General features: G+C 45.9%; 1 protein-coding gene across 1 annotated transcript in view; it reads right to left on the minus strand.

Annotated features, from left to right (window-relative positions):
* Window positions 1–18583, minus strand: part of WDFY2 (WD repeat and FYVE domain containing 2) — a 131648-nt gene extending 113065 nt beyond the window's left edge. Inside the window, exon 1 of the mRNA XM_084767571.1 lies at window positions 18218–18583. Coding sequence (XP_084623697.1) covers window positions 18218–18354 — 137 coding nt within the window. The 5' untranslated portion in view covers window positions 18355–18583. The remainder of the gene's footprint in view (window positions 1–18217) is intronic.
* Window positions 18584–21098: the final 2515 nt, after the last annotated feature.

The following is a 21098-nucleotide window of genomic DNA, read 5'->3' on the forward strand; positions in this document are numbered from 1 at the left end:
GAACATCTTGGGCCTATAGAAAAGCTTCCCCACCTTGCTGTAACTGCCTCTCTGGAGTACCCACCAATGTACTGTAAATGTGCCTTAACTTATGACGTCCTTTGTTCTCAAAAAACTGTAAAATGTCATGAAACTGCTTTCACTTTGGAACATGGAATTTGGGGTAACCTAAATCTGTGTTCCCAGGCCACTGGTTACTCAAAATGGCTCCAGAATAAACTACTTTAAAATGAAAGCTATCGTTTTTGTGTGGAGGATGGCTCTGTGTATACGTGTTTTGCATATGTGTGTATATCTGTTTATTCATGTGTGTGTCCGTGCATGCATGTGTGCATGTGTGAGTGTGTATGTGTGTAAGTGTGTGCATGCATGCGTGCATGAGTGTATATGTATGTGTGTGTATAAGTGTGTACTTGTATGAGTGGGAGTTGTGAATGTTTGTGTGTGTGTGTTTCTGTACAAGAAAGGAGTATGTGAGAAAGACAGCCTAGATTATTAGAAGGGCAGAAGATTATTCACTGTCTGGACAAGTGAACAAGCAAGTGTGTCTTCTGCCTGCAGGTAGACCTACCACACATAAGGTAACATTAGAGACGCCACCACCAATCTTATGAGAAGGGCTCACATCTACTGTCTAATTTTGTTAGGAGTGGGAGAATCACTGCAAACATCACTCTAGACTATTTACCTGTAGCTGCAGAGGCCACAGCTGAGAGCTGGGAACATCAAAGAGAGGGAGGCACCACTGGCCCTTGCCTCCTTTGATCTCCGCTGCTCACCATTACCTAAGAGCATTTCTTTCACTGCAGCCTGAGTGACTGCTGCAGTGAAAGGCATGTGGCATGCCCATCCCTCCTCAACGCCCCCTCCTCTGGGATCCACACCCACAGGGAGGAGGCACGCTCGCCAAGTCCTTACTGTTGTGCACTGGCAAGTATTCATCTTGTAGAACTACAATGCTCTGTGTTGGAGGGAATTCCAACAACATTCCCTGAGAATCTGAGTTCGTTCACTGGGGACAGATGCTACGCACTAAGAGTGGCATTTGGGATGACAGGAGCGGACAGGACAGAGAGTACACTGTATTCCACCAGTTACGAAGTTCTAACACCCGTCAGTCATCCTCAAGACCCATTAGCTCTTTCTAAATCATAAGGCTCTCCAGATTGAGGACCAGGTGGTCCTTCCATGAGCTCACCCACAAAAGCACTCATCTAACTACGGGGTGGCTACTGGTTTCCAGTGTCGGACTTATTTCTCAACTTTGCAATGGTGTAAAAGTGAAGATCATGTGGAAGAGACTCAACTTTGAACTTGGTTCTTTTTACAGGACAGCATGAGGGTAAACAGCTGAGACCACACGCAGTGCTGGTGAAGCAGGATCGTAGGCAGCTCAGGTGCAATAACGGCACTTGACTTTTATTTTCCATTAATGCTGGGCACCAGGAAGTAAGTTTCTCTTCCTTTTCTTGTTTATTTGGTTGGTTGGTTGGTTGGTTGGTTTTGGTTGTTGTTTTGGGGTGGGTTTTGGTTTGGTTTGGTTGTTTTTGTGTTTTGCGTGTGTGGTTGTTGTTGTTGTTTTGTTTTGTTTTTCAAGACAGGGTTTCTCTGTGTAGCCTTGGCTATCCTAGACTCGATCTGTAGACCAGGCTGGCCTCAAACTCACACAGATCCAATTGCCTCTACCTCTCTGAGTACTGGGATCAAAGGTGTGTGCCACCACACCCAATTTTTAATCCTGCTTTTTAATCCTTTTAAAAAGCTTTCTCCTGCTTGATGACTAGAGAAAAAGATTAAGCCAATAAGTCAAAGAACTGAGCATGGAAAATTCAGGGTTCAGAGAGCTGGATCGCCTATCTCCATAAAGGGTGTCTACAGACACAGAGTACGACAATTCTTGCCCACTGATTTCAAGTGGCAGTTGAGATGTTTCTACATCATCGTGGATCCTAGGTTAACAGCTATTGTGTGAATGTCCCACAATGAGGAATGTGGAGTCCTGAAATGCCGTATTCAGTTACGAGAGAGCAAGAATGACAACACAAAAGAGCAGAGTTCCTGGGGACAGAAAGAATTTTAAAAGTAGGAGGATTATGAAAAATAAAAGGTCAAAAAGGAAATGAAAGAGAAAGTTCAGGATGCCACAAAGAGCACAACTTCCTACTCAGATACAGATGCCACAGGAAGAACAGAACTCTGCACTGACCTTCATGCGCACAGCAACTGTCCAAACACAGTTCCTTTCTCTGCCAGCCACACCCTGCAGGGGGTCCCTGCCGAAAAATGCCAGTGCTCTCAAACTCTCTTCTTTGTCATGGTGGAAGGCTCTGCCCAAAGTTGCTTAAGGCTTCTTTTTATCACTTCTATAATGGACCATCACTGAGAAATAAATCTTTGATGTATAAGCCCCCAAGATCTGTCTATTAACTGTCAACTCTCACCCAGCCTTGAATTGAAATGAATACCAGGCAGTGAAACGAAAGAAGATGGCTTTTCTCTGAGAAGTAAGGCAGTCTCTCCCATACCTACAATATACCCCCCTCACACCTCCCAAAAGCCAAGTCATAAACATTACTTTCTTGCTAGCTTGCGATGGTGATGCACGCCTCTGCTCCCAGCACTTGGGAGAAGAGGCCAGCCTGGTCTAACCAAGACTACAAAGAGAAACCCTGTCTCAAAATAATAATAATAATAATCATCATCATCATCACTTTCTAGATTCTAACATTTGAGGAATCAAGCTTCGATATCCTCTTATTTTCAAACATTCTTCCTTTTAAAAGGTGATTACTAATTAAAGAATTGATGGCTCATTCTTGCAAAACACATATGTCAGTTCACCCTTAAAATTTTTCAACTATGGAGCTGGAGAGATGGCTCATCGGTTAAAAGCACTGAGTTCTCTTGCGAAGTTCCCAGCACCCATATGGCTCACAACCATCCATTACTCTAGACCCAGGAAATCAGATGCCTTTTTCTGACCTTTTTGGGTACCGGGCACACAAGGCTCATACATGCACAAAGGCCAAACATTCATACACATAAAGTGAAACTTCAAAACGCTAAGTATCAAAAATGAACAGTAATGACAAGAAGCAGTGGCACACACCTGTTACTCCAGCGCTCAGAGGCAAAGGCGGGCAGATCTCTGTGAGTTCAAGGCCAGCCTGATCTACATAAGCTCTAGGCCAGCCATGACTGCACAATGAGATCTTGTCTCAAACAAAAACCATTAACAAGACTTCTTACAACATGTTTTTAGGCACACACAGAATTTAAGAGAGGACACAAAACCACTTCTTATATATTATTGTGCAATCTACTTAACTACTATCATCTACCTGTCTATTTATTAATTTATTTTTGGTTTTTTGAGGCAGGATTTCTCCATGTAGCCTTGGCTGCCCTGGACCCGCTTTGTAGACCAGGCTGGCATCACACTTACAGAGATCTGCCTGAGTCTGCCTCCAAGTGCTGGGGTTAAAGGCGTGCGCCACCACTGCCCGCTAAGATACCTCTTTCAAAAACGTATTACACTTACCACCAATGGAAGGAAACAGATAGTTGACTGTTACCCTAAGGAAGAACAAATCAGCTTGAGACCCACAGCAACAACACAACTAAGTCCAAGCTGAGGCCGTGAGATGAGGGGGCCCAGGCACTCCCCACCTATATAATTAATCTTTATGTTAACCTGACTGGGTTTAGAATCAGCATGGAAACGCGTCTCTGGGACGTCTGTGAGGAGGGGGGATCACTCTGGTGTGGGCAGCACCATCTCACGGGCTGGGCGCCTGAGCCAAATAGAAGGTGAAACAAGGAGACTGTTGAGCAGCAGCATTCACCTCCGCAGATGAGATGGGCCAGCCAGCTCGTGCTCCCACAGCATGGCTCCCTTACCGTAACAGACTGTGTTCTTTCTTAAGGCGCAAGCCAAAGATGGCCTCTCTCCTCTGCCGTACTGTCAGGTACTGTGTCACAGCCATAGGTAACACAGGCAAGCTTTCGCAGAGCGAGGGTTTACCTTTGCCATTTTAATGGACTCTCTGGATTTGGGGCGAGGACAGGAAAAAACTGTGAAGAACTATATGACCCACACTTCAAATCCACTTTTCCTGGGAAGATAGCGGGACAGTGTGCACTCTGAATTAGACCTGGAATGCAGCTGCAAATGCCCCATGAGGTTCCCACGGAACCCGCTGAAGTGTTCTCATGAAGACTGGGCAGCTCAGTTCTCCACACACTTAATGTATGTATTTAACACCCAAGTGCACTGAGGCAATCTTAAGGAACTTTCTATTTTCTTTATTAATAGAGTAACTTTTATTTTATTCTTTGGCAATGTCTTTTTCTTTTTTCTTTTTTTTTTCTTTTTTTTTTTGGTTTTTTATTTCGTTTTGTTTTTTCTAGACAGGGTTTCTCTGTACAACAGGCTGGCTTCAAACTCATGTCGCCCACCACACCCAGCTTTAAGCAATGTATCTTGATCACATCCATTCTCAACTCTTTCCTCCCACTCTCCTGAGGCCACATACACGCGCGCGCGCGCACACACACACACACACACTGATGTCATTCTCCTCCCTACTCTCCCTCTGTAATCCACTGAGTCTAACTAGTGCTGCCAGACTGAACACTGACTGATCCTGTGCAGTGAGTTCACGAGGGCAGTGGTCCAGAAGACAGCATTTCACAGCACTCCTCCCCATCCTCTGGCTCTTCCTACATTCTTCTTGCCCCTCCCCCTTTCCTATGATGTTCCTTAAGCCTTGGCCAGCGGTGAGGATGTGGGTGGGAAATGCTGATGTATGGCTAAGCACTCAGTAGTCTCTTGCTCTCAGCACTTAGACTAGCTATGGGGTCTCTGCGTTAGCTGCTGAGCATCACAGAGAGAAGCGCCTGTGGCCAGGGCTGAGGCCACCCTCTCATCTATGTGGATAAACACAAATACTTAGAGAGGCCCGTTTAGCAGTAGTGTGTTCCCCTCTGGGACCAGTGTAGTGAGAATTCTGGAATTTTGATTTCTTTGAAAAACACAGACATATCATAAGAATATGTTTCCGTTTTGCTCCCAGGTGTGGGGATATGGGGCTGCCTCACAGCAGCTATGACTGGCCTTGGGCTCTAGCGGAGGTGTGGTTCTACCAGCTGTAGATAGTGTCTACGATTGTGTGATGTTTGGAATTCTGGGGACTTTTCAGAGGATATATAAATGCTAGGGCCCCAAGAGGTGGGGTGGGTTGTTGGTTGGTTGTTGGTTGCCGGTCGTTAAGTAGTCATGTGCAAAAAAGAAACAAGAAAAAGAAATGAGATATACTGGCAATGAAGATCAAACTTGCCCCAAAGAGCTTGAAGCCCTAACCAGCAAGAAGCAGTCTAGTAATAAGTCACCCCCTTCCCAAGCTCTGGCTTTATTCAGGGATCTTTTCTTTCCTCTCTACCCTTCTTTTGCTCCTGTCTAGTGATAAGGCGATGAAAGGTGGGGGCGGGGGGAGGCTATGGGGGGAAGAAGTATTCACAAAGTAGCAAACACCAGCTACAGTCCAGACTTACAATACCAGACATTAATTATTTCCTGTGGAGCAGGCCTCAAATACAATTCAAAGATGGTTGGTTAGCCACCCCCCACCTCCCCGGGCCCTCCACCCCCAGCCTATAACAGCCATTACTGCACCAGTGGTACATCTTGCCTTAGCAGGTCAGTTTCAGCAGTGAGTAATATCACTGCTAGTTCTTCTCCGCGTGTGGCAGATGGCACCTCCCAGTACTATGACAGAGAGCCAACAGAAAGGGTGTTTGCAGGTCAGTTCCAGCTCGGTTTCTCTATGTGTCTACAACCACGTGCGGTGTCTGCAGCAGCAGGATCTTTCCATCTAGGTCTGGTGGGTAATCAAGAGCAATCGATGTTAATAGGCTGTGTTGTTTGGGGGTACCTCTGGCGCCTCCCTGACCAATAACTTGCAGGCGGGTATCTCACACCTGGTATCTCAATGAATTTTCAAGGTAACTGTTAGATGGTCTCTTTAAACATTGCACCTTTTACCCAAAGGACTGGAAATAAGGACACACATACACAGATTTGCAGAAGAAGCAAGGTAACTTTATTTGGAGCAAAACAATAGTACAGATTAAAGGACACACTGTTGAGACAGACAGCGAGCCATAGGAATGAGGCTACTGTGGGGCCCAGGCTACCGTCTGGGGTTGCTTTTTATAGGGTCCCTGCTAAGGTTCATAGTTTGGGTGGTTCTCTACTGTTACTGATAGATTAGGTCCTATAATCCCTTTTCTTACTATAATGCACCTGATTTTAACATATGCATGAGCAGTCATGTACAGGTACAGGTGGACTTTCCCTAAGTTGCCAGTAGAGGACGCAGTTTGTCTCACAGCACACCTACACCTCAAACCAGTTCAGGCTACATTAGCCTTCTATTCTTCAGACCCAGATAGGACTGAACAGAAACTGTGAACTTGGTTGTTATCGGGGTTAGAAAAACTTACCCTTTTGTTTCAAAATGGCAAGTGTGCACCTGGCGCAGCGCAGAGACCAAGGGGCTTCTGAGGTTGCTGGACGAATTGTTTGGAGGGGAATGGGTGTACCTAGTGCTTGTAAGTGAAAATGAGGCCGCCGAGTGCATTATTACTAGAGGGAGGGTGTGCATAACCACAAATCACACCGGGGTCCCAGCGTGCTAAGCTGTGTCCCAGGCTTGCCCACTTCAGCACCTCACACTTACTGGTCCCAAAGCCGGGTAGGCAGGGAAGGAGGACTCCTGAGGGTTACTGGCCAACCCGTCTAGGCAAATCGGTGAACTCCAGGTTCAACGAGAGACCCGCCTCTAAGAGTAAAATGAAATGTGTGGAAGACACCAAGGGTGGGAACAGGAGATAGGAACTGGGCAAGCAGATTTAGGAACAGGAGCCAAGGTTTGTATCCTTGGCCAGTAGATGGAAATGATCTGATTATGTCCTGGTTAGAGGTGAAAAACAAGAATCGACAATTCACATGTCTTTCAATAGTAACTCTGAATAGTGATGGTCTCAATTCCCCAGAAAAAATACACAGGCAATCAGTTTGCATTAGAAAACAGGGTCTATCTTTTTGTTGCCTCTAAGAAACACACTCCACTATCAACAGCAAGCACCACCTTAGGATAAAAGGATGGGGAATGGTATGACAAGTAAATGGAATTAATAAACAAGTTAGTAAAGCTATGGTAGGATCTGATGAAACAGACATCAAACAAAACTAGTCAGAATAGATAAAGAGGGACATTTTTGCTTCATTAGAGGAAAAACCCACTGACAGAACATAACAATTCTAGACATATGCACCAACCAGAACATCCAATTTCATAAAAGTAACTCTATTAGACTTAGAAAAAACAATACAAATTGATACTAACACAGTGATAGTGGGTGATTTCAATACCTGGCTCTCACCAACAGACAGGTTATCTAGAAAAAACACTAAACCAAGAAGCTTTAATGATGTCATAAATCAAATGAACCTAACAGACAGCTACAGAATATTCAAGCCAACACTACAGAACACATTCTTCTCAACAGCCCATGAACTTTCTTCAAAATCCACCAAAAAAGGGCACACAGCAATGCCAGCAAATATAGGAAAATTGAAGTAATGGCCTGAATTTCATCTGACCACACAAAATAAAGCTGGGCATCAACAGCAACAGAAATTAAAGAAAGTATATACACTCATGAAACCAACCAGCACACTACTGAATGACAACGGGGTCAAAGAAGAAATCAAGAAGAAAGATTAAAAATTTTTAGAATTCAATAAAATATAAACACAGCATACCAAAACTATGGGATACAACAAAGACCTACATCAAAAAATGTGAGGGAATCTCAAGTTGATAATTTAGTAATGTGCCTGAAGGCTGTGGAAAAGAAAACAAAGAACACCCCAAAACAGTAGTCTGGAAGAGATCATCAGAATTAGGGCTAAGCTTGATGAAATAGAAACAAACAAACAATACAAAGAATTAATGAAGCAGAGTCTGTCTTTGGAAACATTAACAATGCTGAAAGTCTTTAGCCAAATTAACCAAAAGAAGAAGGCAAGGGTCTAATTAGTACAGTTAGAGATGAAAAGGAGACACCACAACAAACACTGAAGAAATTCAGAGGCTCATAAAGACATAATTTTAAATGAAACTATAAATCTAAAAGAAATAGATTTGGGGTCAGGGTTGAGACGAGTTTCTCTGTATAATAGCCCTGGCTGTCCTAGATTCTTTGTAGACCAGCCTGGATTCAAACTCACAGAGACCTGCCTGCCTCTGCCTCAAGAGTGCTGGGATTGAAGGCGTGCACCACCACTCCTGGCGAACTTCTTGATGTACAGGGCCTATCAACACTAAAATAAAATATAACAAATTACTAAATAGACCACTAACATCCAGTGAGAATGAAGCAGTAATTTAAAATCTCTAAAAAATGCAAAAGCTGGATGAATTCAGCACAAAATTTAACCAGACCTTCAAAGAAAAGCAAACGCCAATATTATTATTACTTGTGTGTGTGTGACAGGGTTTCTCTGTATAGCCCTGGCTGTCCTGGACTCACTTTGTAGACCAGGCTGGCCTTGAACTCACAGGGATCTATCTGCCTGCTTCTGCTTCCTGGGTGCTGGGATTACCTGCATGTGCCACCACACAGTGCCAAACACCAATATTATTAGCATTATTCTGCAAAAATATTGACATTATACTCTGCATGAACATTTCCAATTTCCTTTTACAAAGCCAGTATAACCATGATACCGAAACTAGACAAGGACTCAACAAAAAAAGAAATATTGCTGATGAACACAGACACAAACATTCTCAATAAAATATTTGCGGGGTGAACTCAAGAACACATCAAAAAAGATGATCCACCACGACAGAATCAGCTTTATCCCCGAGAGTTCAATAAAAATAAATCAATAAATTTAATTCATCACATAAACAGACTCAAGGACACAAATCACATGATCATCTCATTAGATGGAATAACAATCCAACATCCTTTTGTGATAAAGGTCCTACAGAATCTAGGAATAGAGGGAACATAGCACAACACAATAAAGGCAATATACACAAGCCCACAGTGAACACACTGCAAAACAGAAAAACTCAAAGCACCCCTTCCACCATCAGGAGTAAGATAAGGATTTCTACTACACCACCCAGCCCCAAGCTGCTTCACCCAGTCCTGGAAATCAGCGAGAACAACAAGACAAGTGAAGAAGATAAAGGAATCTGTGGCCCAGGACACACATGCCAGGCAGTTAGTAGGCATCAATGAATACTGAAGGAAAGTAAAACATGTCCCCACTCAAAACAACAGCCAAAGACTAGCTGGCTCCTGGCCTGGCTTTACGTGGGGGCAACTGTACAGTATTATGTGATTACAATATTATCTCTAAAACCTGCTGTAGGAAACCTGCTGGAAGGTAATTAATAACAGTCACTGTGCTAAGATCTATGGACAGTCATTCTTTACTGCAGTGACCCTGTCTTTATTTAAGATATAAGAATATTCCAGAAGAATTATTATGATTGCTTAAAATAAGTTAGTCATTAAAATTCAGAGGAAAATATACTGTTTTCTTAAGAGAGAGCAAAAAGGCCTGGAGATGGAAGGGTTGCGGGGGTGGGGGAGGGGTTGGTAAAGATGAGGAAGGAGAAACTCTTCTCATAGCATACTGTACGAACCTATCATACAGCATATAATTTTATTTTCAATTTTAAAAAAAAGTAGTTACAAGAAGATGCACTAAAATCTTTAAGCAGATCTGGTAGATCTGACCAGCTATAAAGAAAAGCTCCCGCATACAGGTCAGTGGTGACAGTCACAATTAGGTGAGATGCAAAATTTTTCATGTACTAAATACATAATAAGGGAATGTCACAGGAAGCCAAGGGCCACTCCAGCGACCACTGGGCTGCATTCCACTTTCTATTCAAACTGGATTAGTCCCGGAACTACAGTGGAAATGTCAGAAAGGCAGGGAAGGAAGGGCTAGGGGCAACTCATAGTGTAGAAGCCCCCAAGCTGAACTGCAGTTTAGATTTTCTGCTTTGTTGTTTGTTGTTTGTTTGTTTGTTTATGGCAGTCTCTCTACATAGCCCTCCTTGTCCTGGAACTCACTGTGTGACCACACTGGCCTCGAACTCAGAAACCCACCTGCCTCTGCCTCAAGAGTGTTGGGATTCGGAGCATGCACAACCACAGCCAGCTGTGTTTCATATTCTAAAAAACAAAACTAAAATCTCTAAAGGCAGAGAAAAAGGCCTGAGCAGGTCCTCTAGAGAGCTGAACTCCAAACTCGGCTTCCCAATCCATTAGTTAGTCAGGACATTAATCAAATGACGTGACCAGAACTTTAGAGGAACTAAGGCAGAACTTCAGTGTGCTCGTCACATGAGAAGGCTCTGTCTCCATCCAGCAGAGGAAACCAGGAAATGCCAAGGTCAGAGCAGAGCTGCCTGGGATCTCATTCCCAGCCCAGTTCTTTGAGGGGGGGAGGAAAAGGGGTGCTAAAATTTGATTTGTGGTCAAAAAGTGTCTCTGCGCAGCCAGGCCCTGACGGGGTGCTAGCAAGCTACGCAGAGCTAAATGTTCACTACTTGAAACTTAAGGATTCACCTAGAAGCAGAAAAGCAGTGAGTCCTGTTCAACTGGGTATTAGGCACCAAAACAAAACAAACACATCTGCAAGCCAGGAATAACCACTGCTATCCAAAAAGCACTGCTTCCCAGCTGCTCCCTGAAATGGGGACAATGTCAGGCAAGCATGCTGCTTTCTCCCCTTTTTCACTTGTGACTTCAGGGTGAGGTGGCTACAGGGACTTTCAGCTCATCCAGTCACCTCAAGGGTACAATGTTGTTCTGAGACACAAACTCCCTCCTTTTCCAAGACAAAGAGACACAGGCTGAGTGTGAAGGAAAATTCAGCTGGGGTCTCAAGCCCTGGCCAAGCTCTTTTCCAAGAATTTCTAATTAAATACAGAAGAGGGCAAAGCAGCACAAGTAAGCAACTTCCTTTGCTCTGTTGACCATATTGGCTATTTCTTAGAACTCTGGATTAATGTTTACTAATGATTAAATAAAGCATATGAGCCAAAGGACCTCCTGCCTCTGGGGGGTTAAAACTCACTGAAACGGCTTGCTGCAGCTGCACCGGGAAGCCAGGCTTTCTGTGTTAGGGGCCTTCTATGTTGTGGCTTAAATTTTCTCCAAACTCTAAACTGTGTTTGTTTTTGCTTTTGTTTTTGTCTTTTTCCGTGGACCCCGAGCTGACCTCCCTGTGTAGCCTGGGCTGACCTTGGCCTCCTAGAACTCCAACCTCCATCTCCCAAGTGCAGGAACTACGCGTGTGCTCCAGCGCCAGCGCTTTATTTGGCTCTGTAGTGGATCCAGGCCCCCTACATATGCAGCAAGCTCTCCACAACTGAACTACATCCCCGCTCCTCCGAGGCTTTCTTAACGACATCAAGACAAAGCTCAATAACAAACAAACAAAAGAGTGTCCCTCTCTCTATGCCAAAAGGGAAAACAAAAACAGCTCTGGGAAGGAAGACACTGTGTAAGGAAAAGGCAGGATTGCTTTCCAAAGCTTTGCTCTCCTTTGCTTGGACAGGATGGTCTCTCCCCAGTGTCTTCTGCATTACTCCTCCTTCTCTGCACTAAGGGTGTGCATCAGAGTCGCACAATCACCGCCGTCAGCAGCGTCAGAAGTGCCCGCTTCCCAGTGTTGCAATTCCAGGGATTAAGATCTGTAGAGTCCTACAGGAAATCCAGTTCCACGATATAAAAGAAATTTAGAGCTGTCAGCGGTCTTGCGGCCACCGTAGTAACTGAACACGCTTTCCCATGAAGACCTCAGGGTCATCCTCCTCCTGATCGGGGCCACACAGACAGAAGTCTGCAGACTCCTGGGCACAGAGGAAAGACCTCATTTTCAGCCATCCCATGAAATAAACTCCTCCTTCGGGACTTGAAAGCAGGCATATTAGTGCCAAATGATAGATCTCTAGTCAGAAGTGAGTTTACTAATTTTATGCTATTAAATAGAGTTCGCATAGTAAAAAACTAGTTTGAACTTCAACGTTCTCAACGTTCACAACTTCATGTGTAGGAAAAACTTTTGACTTCTTTCAAAAATTTATGCACAATGTCATAAAAAAAATACATGGCACATAAAACTATCAGGAACGCAGGGTGGTCTAACAAAGCATTAGTACAATTTCACTTCACAACAAAAGAATTAGTAGCAAATGAATCAAGACTATACGGATTTATAAAATGAAACAAAAGTCTAACATATCTTTTAAAAATAAAATGAAGTGATTAAGGTATTATAAATTAGGTGCTCCATCAATTTGCCTTTCATCAACTCAACAGCAGCACCTTAAGTTACCACCTGCCACCACCAGGTGTGGTGCATACAGCGCCCCAGCCACACCAGCACCGCCCCCTCACTCATTTCCTGTCTTGTTCATTCTCTCTGTCTCTCTGTCTCCTGTCCCCACATCGGGACGTTCTATCTGCCCTCTCCCCCATAAACCTCTCGCCCTAGATCTGCTGCATGATGTGATCTCTTAGTGGCACACCTTGGCACTGGCCCACCACGGATCCCCCTTCAGCGTTTTATCCTAACATGAGGCTGTTTAGAAACAGACAGTTGAGAGGCGTGCAGGTGTACAGCTTTCACGATAGAAATACAAGCCCTCTGTAGGCCGGCTCACTGCCATCTCCATCCCAGGAAGGAGGGTTAGCCCTGACTAAGGCAAGCTTCTAAGCTTCTCTAGGGCTCAGCTTTAAGTATCTGCTTAGGGAAGCCATTGCAACTCAGAGGCAGGAATTCATTTAAAGAGGTGACAATATCCTCGGTGCTAGGCACTGGGCACCGGATTTCCTTTTACTGAGATGCAAATCTGACCCCTGTTACTCATGAGTTCTACCCTAAAGGAAGCTGCTGGAAGGGCTGGGTATGAATAGCAGAAGTAGGAGGGAGCTCCCCACGGTCCTCTTTCCAGGACTTAACCTCTCTCCATGCTAGTTGGTTTGGGTCAACTTGACAGAAACTAGGGTCAGCTGGGAAAAGGAAAGCTCAAATTGAGGAACTGCTTCCACCAGACTGGCCTACGGGCACGTCTACCTGGCCCTTTCCTAATGACTGACTGACAGGGAAGGGCCAAGCCTGCCGATGTGAGTAGTACCACTCCTAGGCAGGTGGTCCCGGGTGGCATAGGAAAACAGGCTGAGCAAGGCAGGAAGTAAGGTCCTCCAAGGCTCTGCTCAGCTCCGCCTGTAGCCCCTGCCCTGACTTCTCATGATGACGGACTGTGACTGAACCAGTAAGCCAAATAAAACCTTTATCACAGCAACAGGGACCAAAGGAAGCCACCCTGCCCCCGCCTCAGACTCCTTTATACAGCTCCATTCCCCACCCCTCTCTCCACAAGTCATTTTATCCAGAAAACGAATTCCAACTGCTTGCACCCAGCTGTTTGATTCATCTTTTCCTTCCTCTTTTTGGCTTTAGTTACTCCTCTGGGACACTCATTCTCCAGAGTCCTCCAAGTACGGCGACCCTCGGAGCGGAGTTCTGACTGCATAGGCCGCTCCAGTCTCCCTTGGTGATTGTTTCTTTCACTCAACTAGACTGCCCTTTCCGCTACCTCAGATTTTGAACTTGCTTTTGGTAGCACTATGAACTGAACACAGGGCTTTGTGCAAGGGCCCTACCACTGACAGGCCCTTCGGCCCATTTTTCACTATCTTAGCGTGAGGATGGGTCTCGCCGAGTTGCTGTTGTGGCTTTGAACATGTAACCCTAGCCCTCAGCCCCTGAGTAGCCTCTGGAGTAGCTGCACCACCAGGCTTGCTTTACCCCACTTTTTCCCCCTAACTCCTATTCACCCTACAGCACCCATCTGAGGAAGAGATGGCTGTACTCCTCGGACCACCCAGCGGAGGACAATGTCAGCTTCCAACAACTCGAAGAAACTCCTCATCACAGAGACTGGATGGTGACATAGCTGTCCTGGGTTCAAGTATGGATAAAATGAACTCGGTTACTTTGTCAACCAGACACATGCTAGAATCATCTGGGAAGAAGAAACCTCAATGGAGAAAACACCTCCATCAGACTGGCCTGTGGGCAAGTCTGTGAGAGCACTGTCTTAATTAGTGGGTGGTTTGAGAGGGCCCAGCCCACTCTGGGTGAGGTCACCCTGGGCAGGTCCTGGGATGTATAATAGAGCAGGTTGAGCCAGCTTAGGGAGAGCGGGCCAGCAGGCAGCACTCCTCCGTGGCCTCTGCTTCAATTGCTGCCTCCAGGGACCTGGTCCAACTTCCCTTCAATCCTGAAGTAAACCCCACCCTCCCTGAGTGGTTTGGGTTATGGTCCTTATTACAGTAAGAGACACCTAAGACCAAACATAAGGATCTGTGCAGGGTTAGGTCATTCCTGGAGGCTCTACCAAACAACAAGCCCCTTGTAAATTACAAAGTCTTGATCAAAACAGAGCACAAAGGTCTGAGATGACACTCTTTTTTCAACCTGTGTCTTCCCTCTTTTTTTTTTTTTTTTTTTTTTAATATTTAGTTAGTTAGTTAGTTTTTTGAAACAGGGTTTCTCTGTGGAGCCCTGGCTGTCCAGAAACTCACTCTAAACCAGGCTGACCTCAAACTCAAAGATCCGTAGGTCTCTGTCTCCTGAGTGCTGGCATTAAATGCAGGCACCCGCGCGCCCCCCTCACCCCCCATACATATCTTTATTTTATATGTATGTATGTGTTAATGTTTTGCCTGTGTATATGTATGTATGTGCACGATACAAATGCCTGGAGCCCTTGGAAAGCAGAGAAGGACATCGGATCCATTTCTCCACTGGAACAAGAGTCAAAGGCAGTAGCGAGCCACCATGTGGCTCCTGGGAACCACACCCTCTGCAAGAGCAGCAAGTGCCCTTAACCACGGGGCCAACAACCAGCACCACTGAAACACCATTAGCCCGGGAGGGCAGCCTGAGGAAAAGCAGGGAGATGAAGGGCCATGGATCGCACAGTTTGGTGTAGCCTTTGAGAATAGGAACCAGTTACAACCACAGCCTCTGCATCCCGGCAGACAGCTTTCCTAGCAACTCAGTTTGCCTCCATATTTTTTATTTTCCCTCCGTTTCCTCCTTTGATATCAAGTAAGGCTCCAAGTTGGCCCAACTGTGACCAATGCTTCTTTCACCTACTCTTTAGCTTGGAGATTTAGTGAGAGAAGGCCGAGAGCGGAGCTGTACAGAAGACACTGACAGACAGCCAGGGCTGTGCAGTCCAGCCATTCTTCCCCACCTGAAAGTTCGCTTTTCAGTACTGTATCTTAAACGTAATGGTTTTGTTTTATTATGTAATTTTCTTGGCCTGGGGCTGTGACCTAGCGTTAGAGTGCTTGCCCAGCATACACAAGACTTAAGAGTTTCATCCCTAGCAACACACACACACACACACACACACAGAGAGAGAGAGAGAGAGAGAGAGAGAGAGAGAGAGAGAGAGAGAACAAAACCTACACTCTAAAATTCTGCTACTCAACTGTGAGCACTTTGAAGAGATTTGGTCATTATCATCAGTGTCATACACACACACACACACACACACACACACACACACACACACACCAAGAACACACTAGGAACTTAACTGTCTGATGGGACATATGAAGCAATGCTTGGCAGTCTTAGTTTTAAAAGTATCTAAGGCCACCTTGTCCAATACCTAACCCCACAAAGTATATTTGTTTACAGAAGGTATTCACAAGTCATCCAAATATCCACTCAACAAATATCAAGTAATTCAGAATACTTAAGGTGCTGTGACTTTCAGAAACGGGGTGGAGGGAGGCTCTACCTCAGTCACCAATACAAGTAGTGAGTGACTCCTGTGTGCCAAGTACCCTGAGGGTCACTACAGCGAATACGATACACAAAGCCCCTTAGAGAACTCACAGAAGACAAGGCAGCCACAACACAGGCATATCACTGTTTAAAACAAAAATGGTAAGCATACAGTTAAAAGCCATAAAGAGTCAGAATGGAAGAAGGGAAGCAGGCTTTCCTAAGTACGATGCTATAAGACACTATTTGTTACTGACCCTCATATGGATCAGCAATGAATTGGCAAAGCGACCAGTGGTAATGGTTGTAAGTGTTGATGAAAATCAATGTTCTCTACCAAGAAGAGACTTGATACTCTATGAGCATATACAGGGGGAGGAGGTCCTCCTCAGTCACAGTCATAGGGGAGGGGAGTAAGGGGAAAATGGAAGGGAGGGAGGAATAGGAGGATACAAGGGAGGGGATAATCATTGAGATGTAATATGAATAAATCAATAAAATTAAATTTAAAAAAAAGAAAATCAATGTTCTGTCTTCCTATCTTCAGCATCATATCAAGCGATACTAACATTGGCTTTGAAAAGCAAGAACACAGATCGATTCTCTTTTAGTGAGAACCATAACTAAAACTGCTCGAAAACAGTTACTTTCATGGTTGAGTGGCCCAAAGAAGCATAGACTTGCCAACCTGAATGATAAAATTTACAGAGATGAGGAGCCAGAATTTCTGTAGCAGCCTGTTTAACAGTAACTCCACAATAAGATAAATTCTGTTATGTGCACTGAAAACTAGGGGAATAAAAGATCAGTAAGCGGTGCACTTCCTTTGTCCTATGAAGAAATGAAACTTTATTCTTCACTGTCTTCCACATTTATTTTAGCTCCTCCGGACTCTGAACTATTACCTCCACTAACTGTTCCCTTCAAGGGGGAATACATGGGGAGGGGAACCAGGTGCTTCCAAACTAACATAATGGAGCTGAGGGCTGACAACCTTCCTCTGACTTGATTTAATGACCTGAGAAACCGCTTTACAAATTAGGAATCAATTTCTTCTCTACTAATGGAAAGGGAAATTTATCAAATATTCCTTTGACATATTTTATGGAAAGTGTTCCAAAAAGATAATCCTCTGACAGAAAATGTAAGCCTAGAAACAATTTAGTGCACCAAAGGGGGTTGGGGGTGGGGACTTAAAACACCGTCATAAGGCTTCTTTTTGAATTTCAAAAGGCTCCCACATCCACTTCGCTCACTTTCTTCTGCACTTCCCGGACAGACAGCCATTAACATATGTTGGCAATGTTTCCCCACGGATCTGCATAGGAAATGAGGCAGCCGCCATTTATACCTAGCATGATGCAGATGTGGATATATAATATACACAAGTAATACCCTCTTCCTAGATATAGTCAATAACCTAAGAAACAAATTAAGTAAAAATGTTTGAATTTACATTAGAGGAATTGCTGAGACGATTTTTTTTTTTTAAGAGAACACTTTTTGCTCTACCTTTGCAATCTTAGGAGTCACGGAAGAAAACTCTACCTCAGCACGGTACCAACTTATATTAAGAAAACATAACTACTTGACTGAAGCTAAAAACCCACTCACATACCTCTACCGTAATGCTTGTAGATAATACCCAAGCAGTAATTTCAGATTTATTACCCTCGTTCCTATATTCAAGCAGAATTCCTCTGGAAATCAAAAAACGCAACGCAAAGGGGAATACTGAGGGCAGAAGAACTAGAGCTACTTCTGCTAACTAGGCAAACGGAAAGGAAGTAGGCAAAGGGAAGGAACTCAGGCAGTTGTCTGCAAACTGATCACTTGCAAACTTCCAGACACTTCCCCCTTGAGCTTTTAAGAAAGGAAGACACCAAACGCTGAAGGCCAAAGTTAACTCTCTTCGCAATTTAACAGTCCTTGAGTTCGGTGAGAGATGTCCTGAAGATACACAGATTCGGTGGACTGTACGGAAGAAAGCAGTGGCGTTTCCTTTCTCCTTTGAGGGACAAGAACTGGACCAACTAGTACCGTCCCCAAATCATCCTGGAGCAGCTGGCTTCCTTCTAGCTAATACACCTGCAAGGCCCGGCAGCTCCTCCCTCTGCCCCTCCCATTCCCGAAGCTGGACCCAGGTCTGATGTCCACTGCACCGTTAGCCACTCAGACCCAGCGAGGAGCCTGTACCCGCAACCGAGGCCACCGCGCTCGGAACCGAACCCGCAGGCGCGGTCTACACACGCCCGCTGAGCCCGGGCCCGACGTCCGCGCTGCCCAGGGGCAAGCAGTTAGTACCTGTCCTCCGAGACGCTGATGACACCCTCCTCCTTGGGCACAATCACCGCCATGTTCACCACCTCCTGCGACCCCTCGACCCGCTGCAGCAGGATCGGCTTGCGGGTCAGCGGCTGGGGCTGGATCTCCGCCGCCATCGGAGGGGGCGCGCCCGGGGAGCAGCCGAACGCGCCGGGGGACTGGGCTGAGACTACTCCGGCGCGCTCTTAAGATCTGGCTGAGATGCGGATCAGGCTTTAGGGAGCCGGCGACCATAGCCCTGCCGCCTGTCTAGGGAATGTGCCCACTCTGGCTTCTAGAACCAACACAGCCGCCACACCGGCCGCAAGCCGGCGCCACCTAGGAGAGCAGGGGGCGGGGAACGGGGCGCCGGGGGGCGAGGGGCGGGGCGAGGGCGGGGCCTGCCGCAGGGCGGTCGCTCCACTTCCGGAGGCTGGGCACTTGCGGCCGCTGCGCGTGCGTGAGCAGCCACTTCCGCCCCGCCCCCTGTAATTTACGGAGGCCGGCCGCGCCGCCGGGACGCATGCGCTCTGTCCCCGCGGTCCCGGCTACCCTACCTTCCGCTCCCGAAGCGCAAATCACCTCCCTATTAAAATCTGTGACTGCGCTTGCCCAGAGCCCCACCCTCTCCAGACTCTGAGAATGGGGCGGGGCAAAGTTTGAGTCAGCCGGACCGGAAAAGGGCTTACTGGACGGCTAGAAGCTAAACTAGTTGAGTCGTGAGTGTGCATGCGCGCAGATGACTCGCCTCTAGGTTTTAACAATAATACACCGGAGAGGGCGCTGTTCTGTCGGCCAGAATTAAGTGCCGGCTCCTGCCAGCACCGCGTAGACTCCTGGGTGTTGTAGTTTCCTCCATCCTCCACGTCCTTGTTCGAGAAGGCTCTACCGCCCACTTCTCAGCCCGGGAGGAGAGGAGTGGGCAAACGAAATCCAGCAGCTTCTGTGGGTTATTGCCCAAGTCAGAACCAGAACGAATATCTAAGGGGGAGAACTAAAGAGCAGGCCCTGCTGAGCAAGACTTCTCCCTGGGTCACACTTCCCCCTGCGTGTAGTGAGGGAGGCAAAGAAGAAACTCTCACAGGAGCTTCTTTGAGGGCGTCTAGAGATCATGTTGTCAATCTTTGTGTTGTATGACTAAAGGACCCACCCTTGAACCCAGGCCTTTTTGTCCAGTCTTGTTTCCAATCCCTAGCAATTCAATATTTTTGCTTTTTCCAGGGACAATGGGCAGTTAATATCATCACAACAGAATACAGAATAACTATAATAAAGAGGGAGGGTAAATGTTGGCTAGGCTAGGGAAAAATTGAAACTCCTTCATACACAACAGTAAGAATGTAAAATGTTGCAGTCTCATTTGATGGGGGGAAGGGGCGGGGGGGGGGGGACGCAGGGGGGAACGTAGCATTGCTTCAAGGGATAAAACATTGTGCTACTATCTGGCCTAAAAGAAACAGGCTAAGATACTAAGTATCTGTGGTGCCTTAATTAGCATAGCAAAGCGCTTCCTGGCCTCCAGGCTCACTTGGTACCTGTGGCTCTTCTCGCCCCGCCCCCTACCCTAACCGCTTCCAGCTCACAGGCCTCACGCTTTTTATTCACTGGCGCCTCCAGCTCACTCCCCGCTAGCATCTCATTCCCGTATAACCCTGACATGTCTGCCATGTGCTCTCTTGGTCCTCCCTCTTTTGCCCCCCCTCATGTCTTCCTTTGTTACCCCCGCCCCTTCGTTCTCTCTCTCTCTCTCCCCTCGCTCTTCTTTCTTTTCTCTTCCCTCCCCCTCCTCTATGGGCCGGGTTCAAGCTACTGGCCATGTTTAGTCTACTACTTTTTCTCCCTGCTCTGGACTCTTCCAGATGTCTCTGGCTGTACTCTCCCTCATAACTAGAATGTAAAAAACAAAAAACAAAAACAAAAAAACCCACCTCCTCAACCATACCTAAGACAGCTACCATGTGATCTGGCAATTCCACTTCCGCGTATAGAGCCAAGAAAAATGAAAGCAGGGACTCCTTTCATACAAGAGTCTCTCGTACAAAACTGTATATGCTGCTTGTGCTGGCTAGTTTTAGTCAGCTTGGCACAATCTAGCATCACCTGGGAAGAGAAAACTTGAAGTGATGATTTTCTTTCTTGATGAGTGATATGTGAGGGCCCAGCCCTGTATAGGAATGCCCCACGATGTATAAAAGGAAAAGCTGAGCACGCCATGGGGGACCCGCTCATAAGCAGTGCTACTCCTCTGTGCTTTCTGTTTAGTTCCTGCCTCCAGGTTGTTGCTTCAAGGTCCTGTTTCAGTTTCCCAAGGTAATAGACTGTAACTTGTAAAATGAAACAATTCTTTTTCTCCCCCAACTTGTTTTTGCTCAGTGTTATGTCTTGGATAGATCTGTGGGAGAAAGGGAGGGAGGGAATGGAAGAGCTTTTTGGCTAGAAAAGCCAAAGGGTGTTCAAGAGCTCTTGTGGTGTGAACTGGGAAGATAATGCTGAGAGAACAATGTGATAGCTAAGAAGTTCATATAACCTCAACTAACAGGGAAAATGCTGCAAACAGTAGGACAGCATAAAGCAATAAAACAAACAAACAAACAACAACAACAACAGAGAAGTACAGATACAGGTTAAACATAGGTGGACCTTGAAGTTAAAATGCTAAGTGAAATGAACAAATCATAAGGACCATTTATTTTAGGATTTCGCTTACATAAAATGTCCAGAGGAGGCAAGTAAGACTATTGGCCTCACAGAATTGGGAAAGAAAGAAGTAAAGCGGTCTGAGGGCTGTTTTGGGTTCATGTCTGTCCATTTGCCATGTGTGTGCCTGATGCCCAAAGAGGACAGAAGAGGGCATTTGACCCCTGGAACTGGGGTTCTGGAC

This window comes from Acomys minous, assembly GCF_964271855.1.
Source record: "Acomys minous genome assembly, chromosome: 18".
Taxonomy (NCBI): domain Eukaryota; kingdom Metazoa; phylum Chordata; class Mammalia; order Rodentia; family Muridae; genus Acomys; species Acomys minous.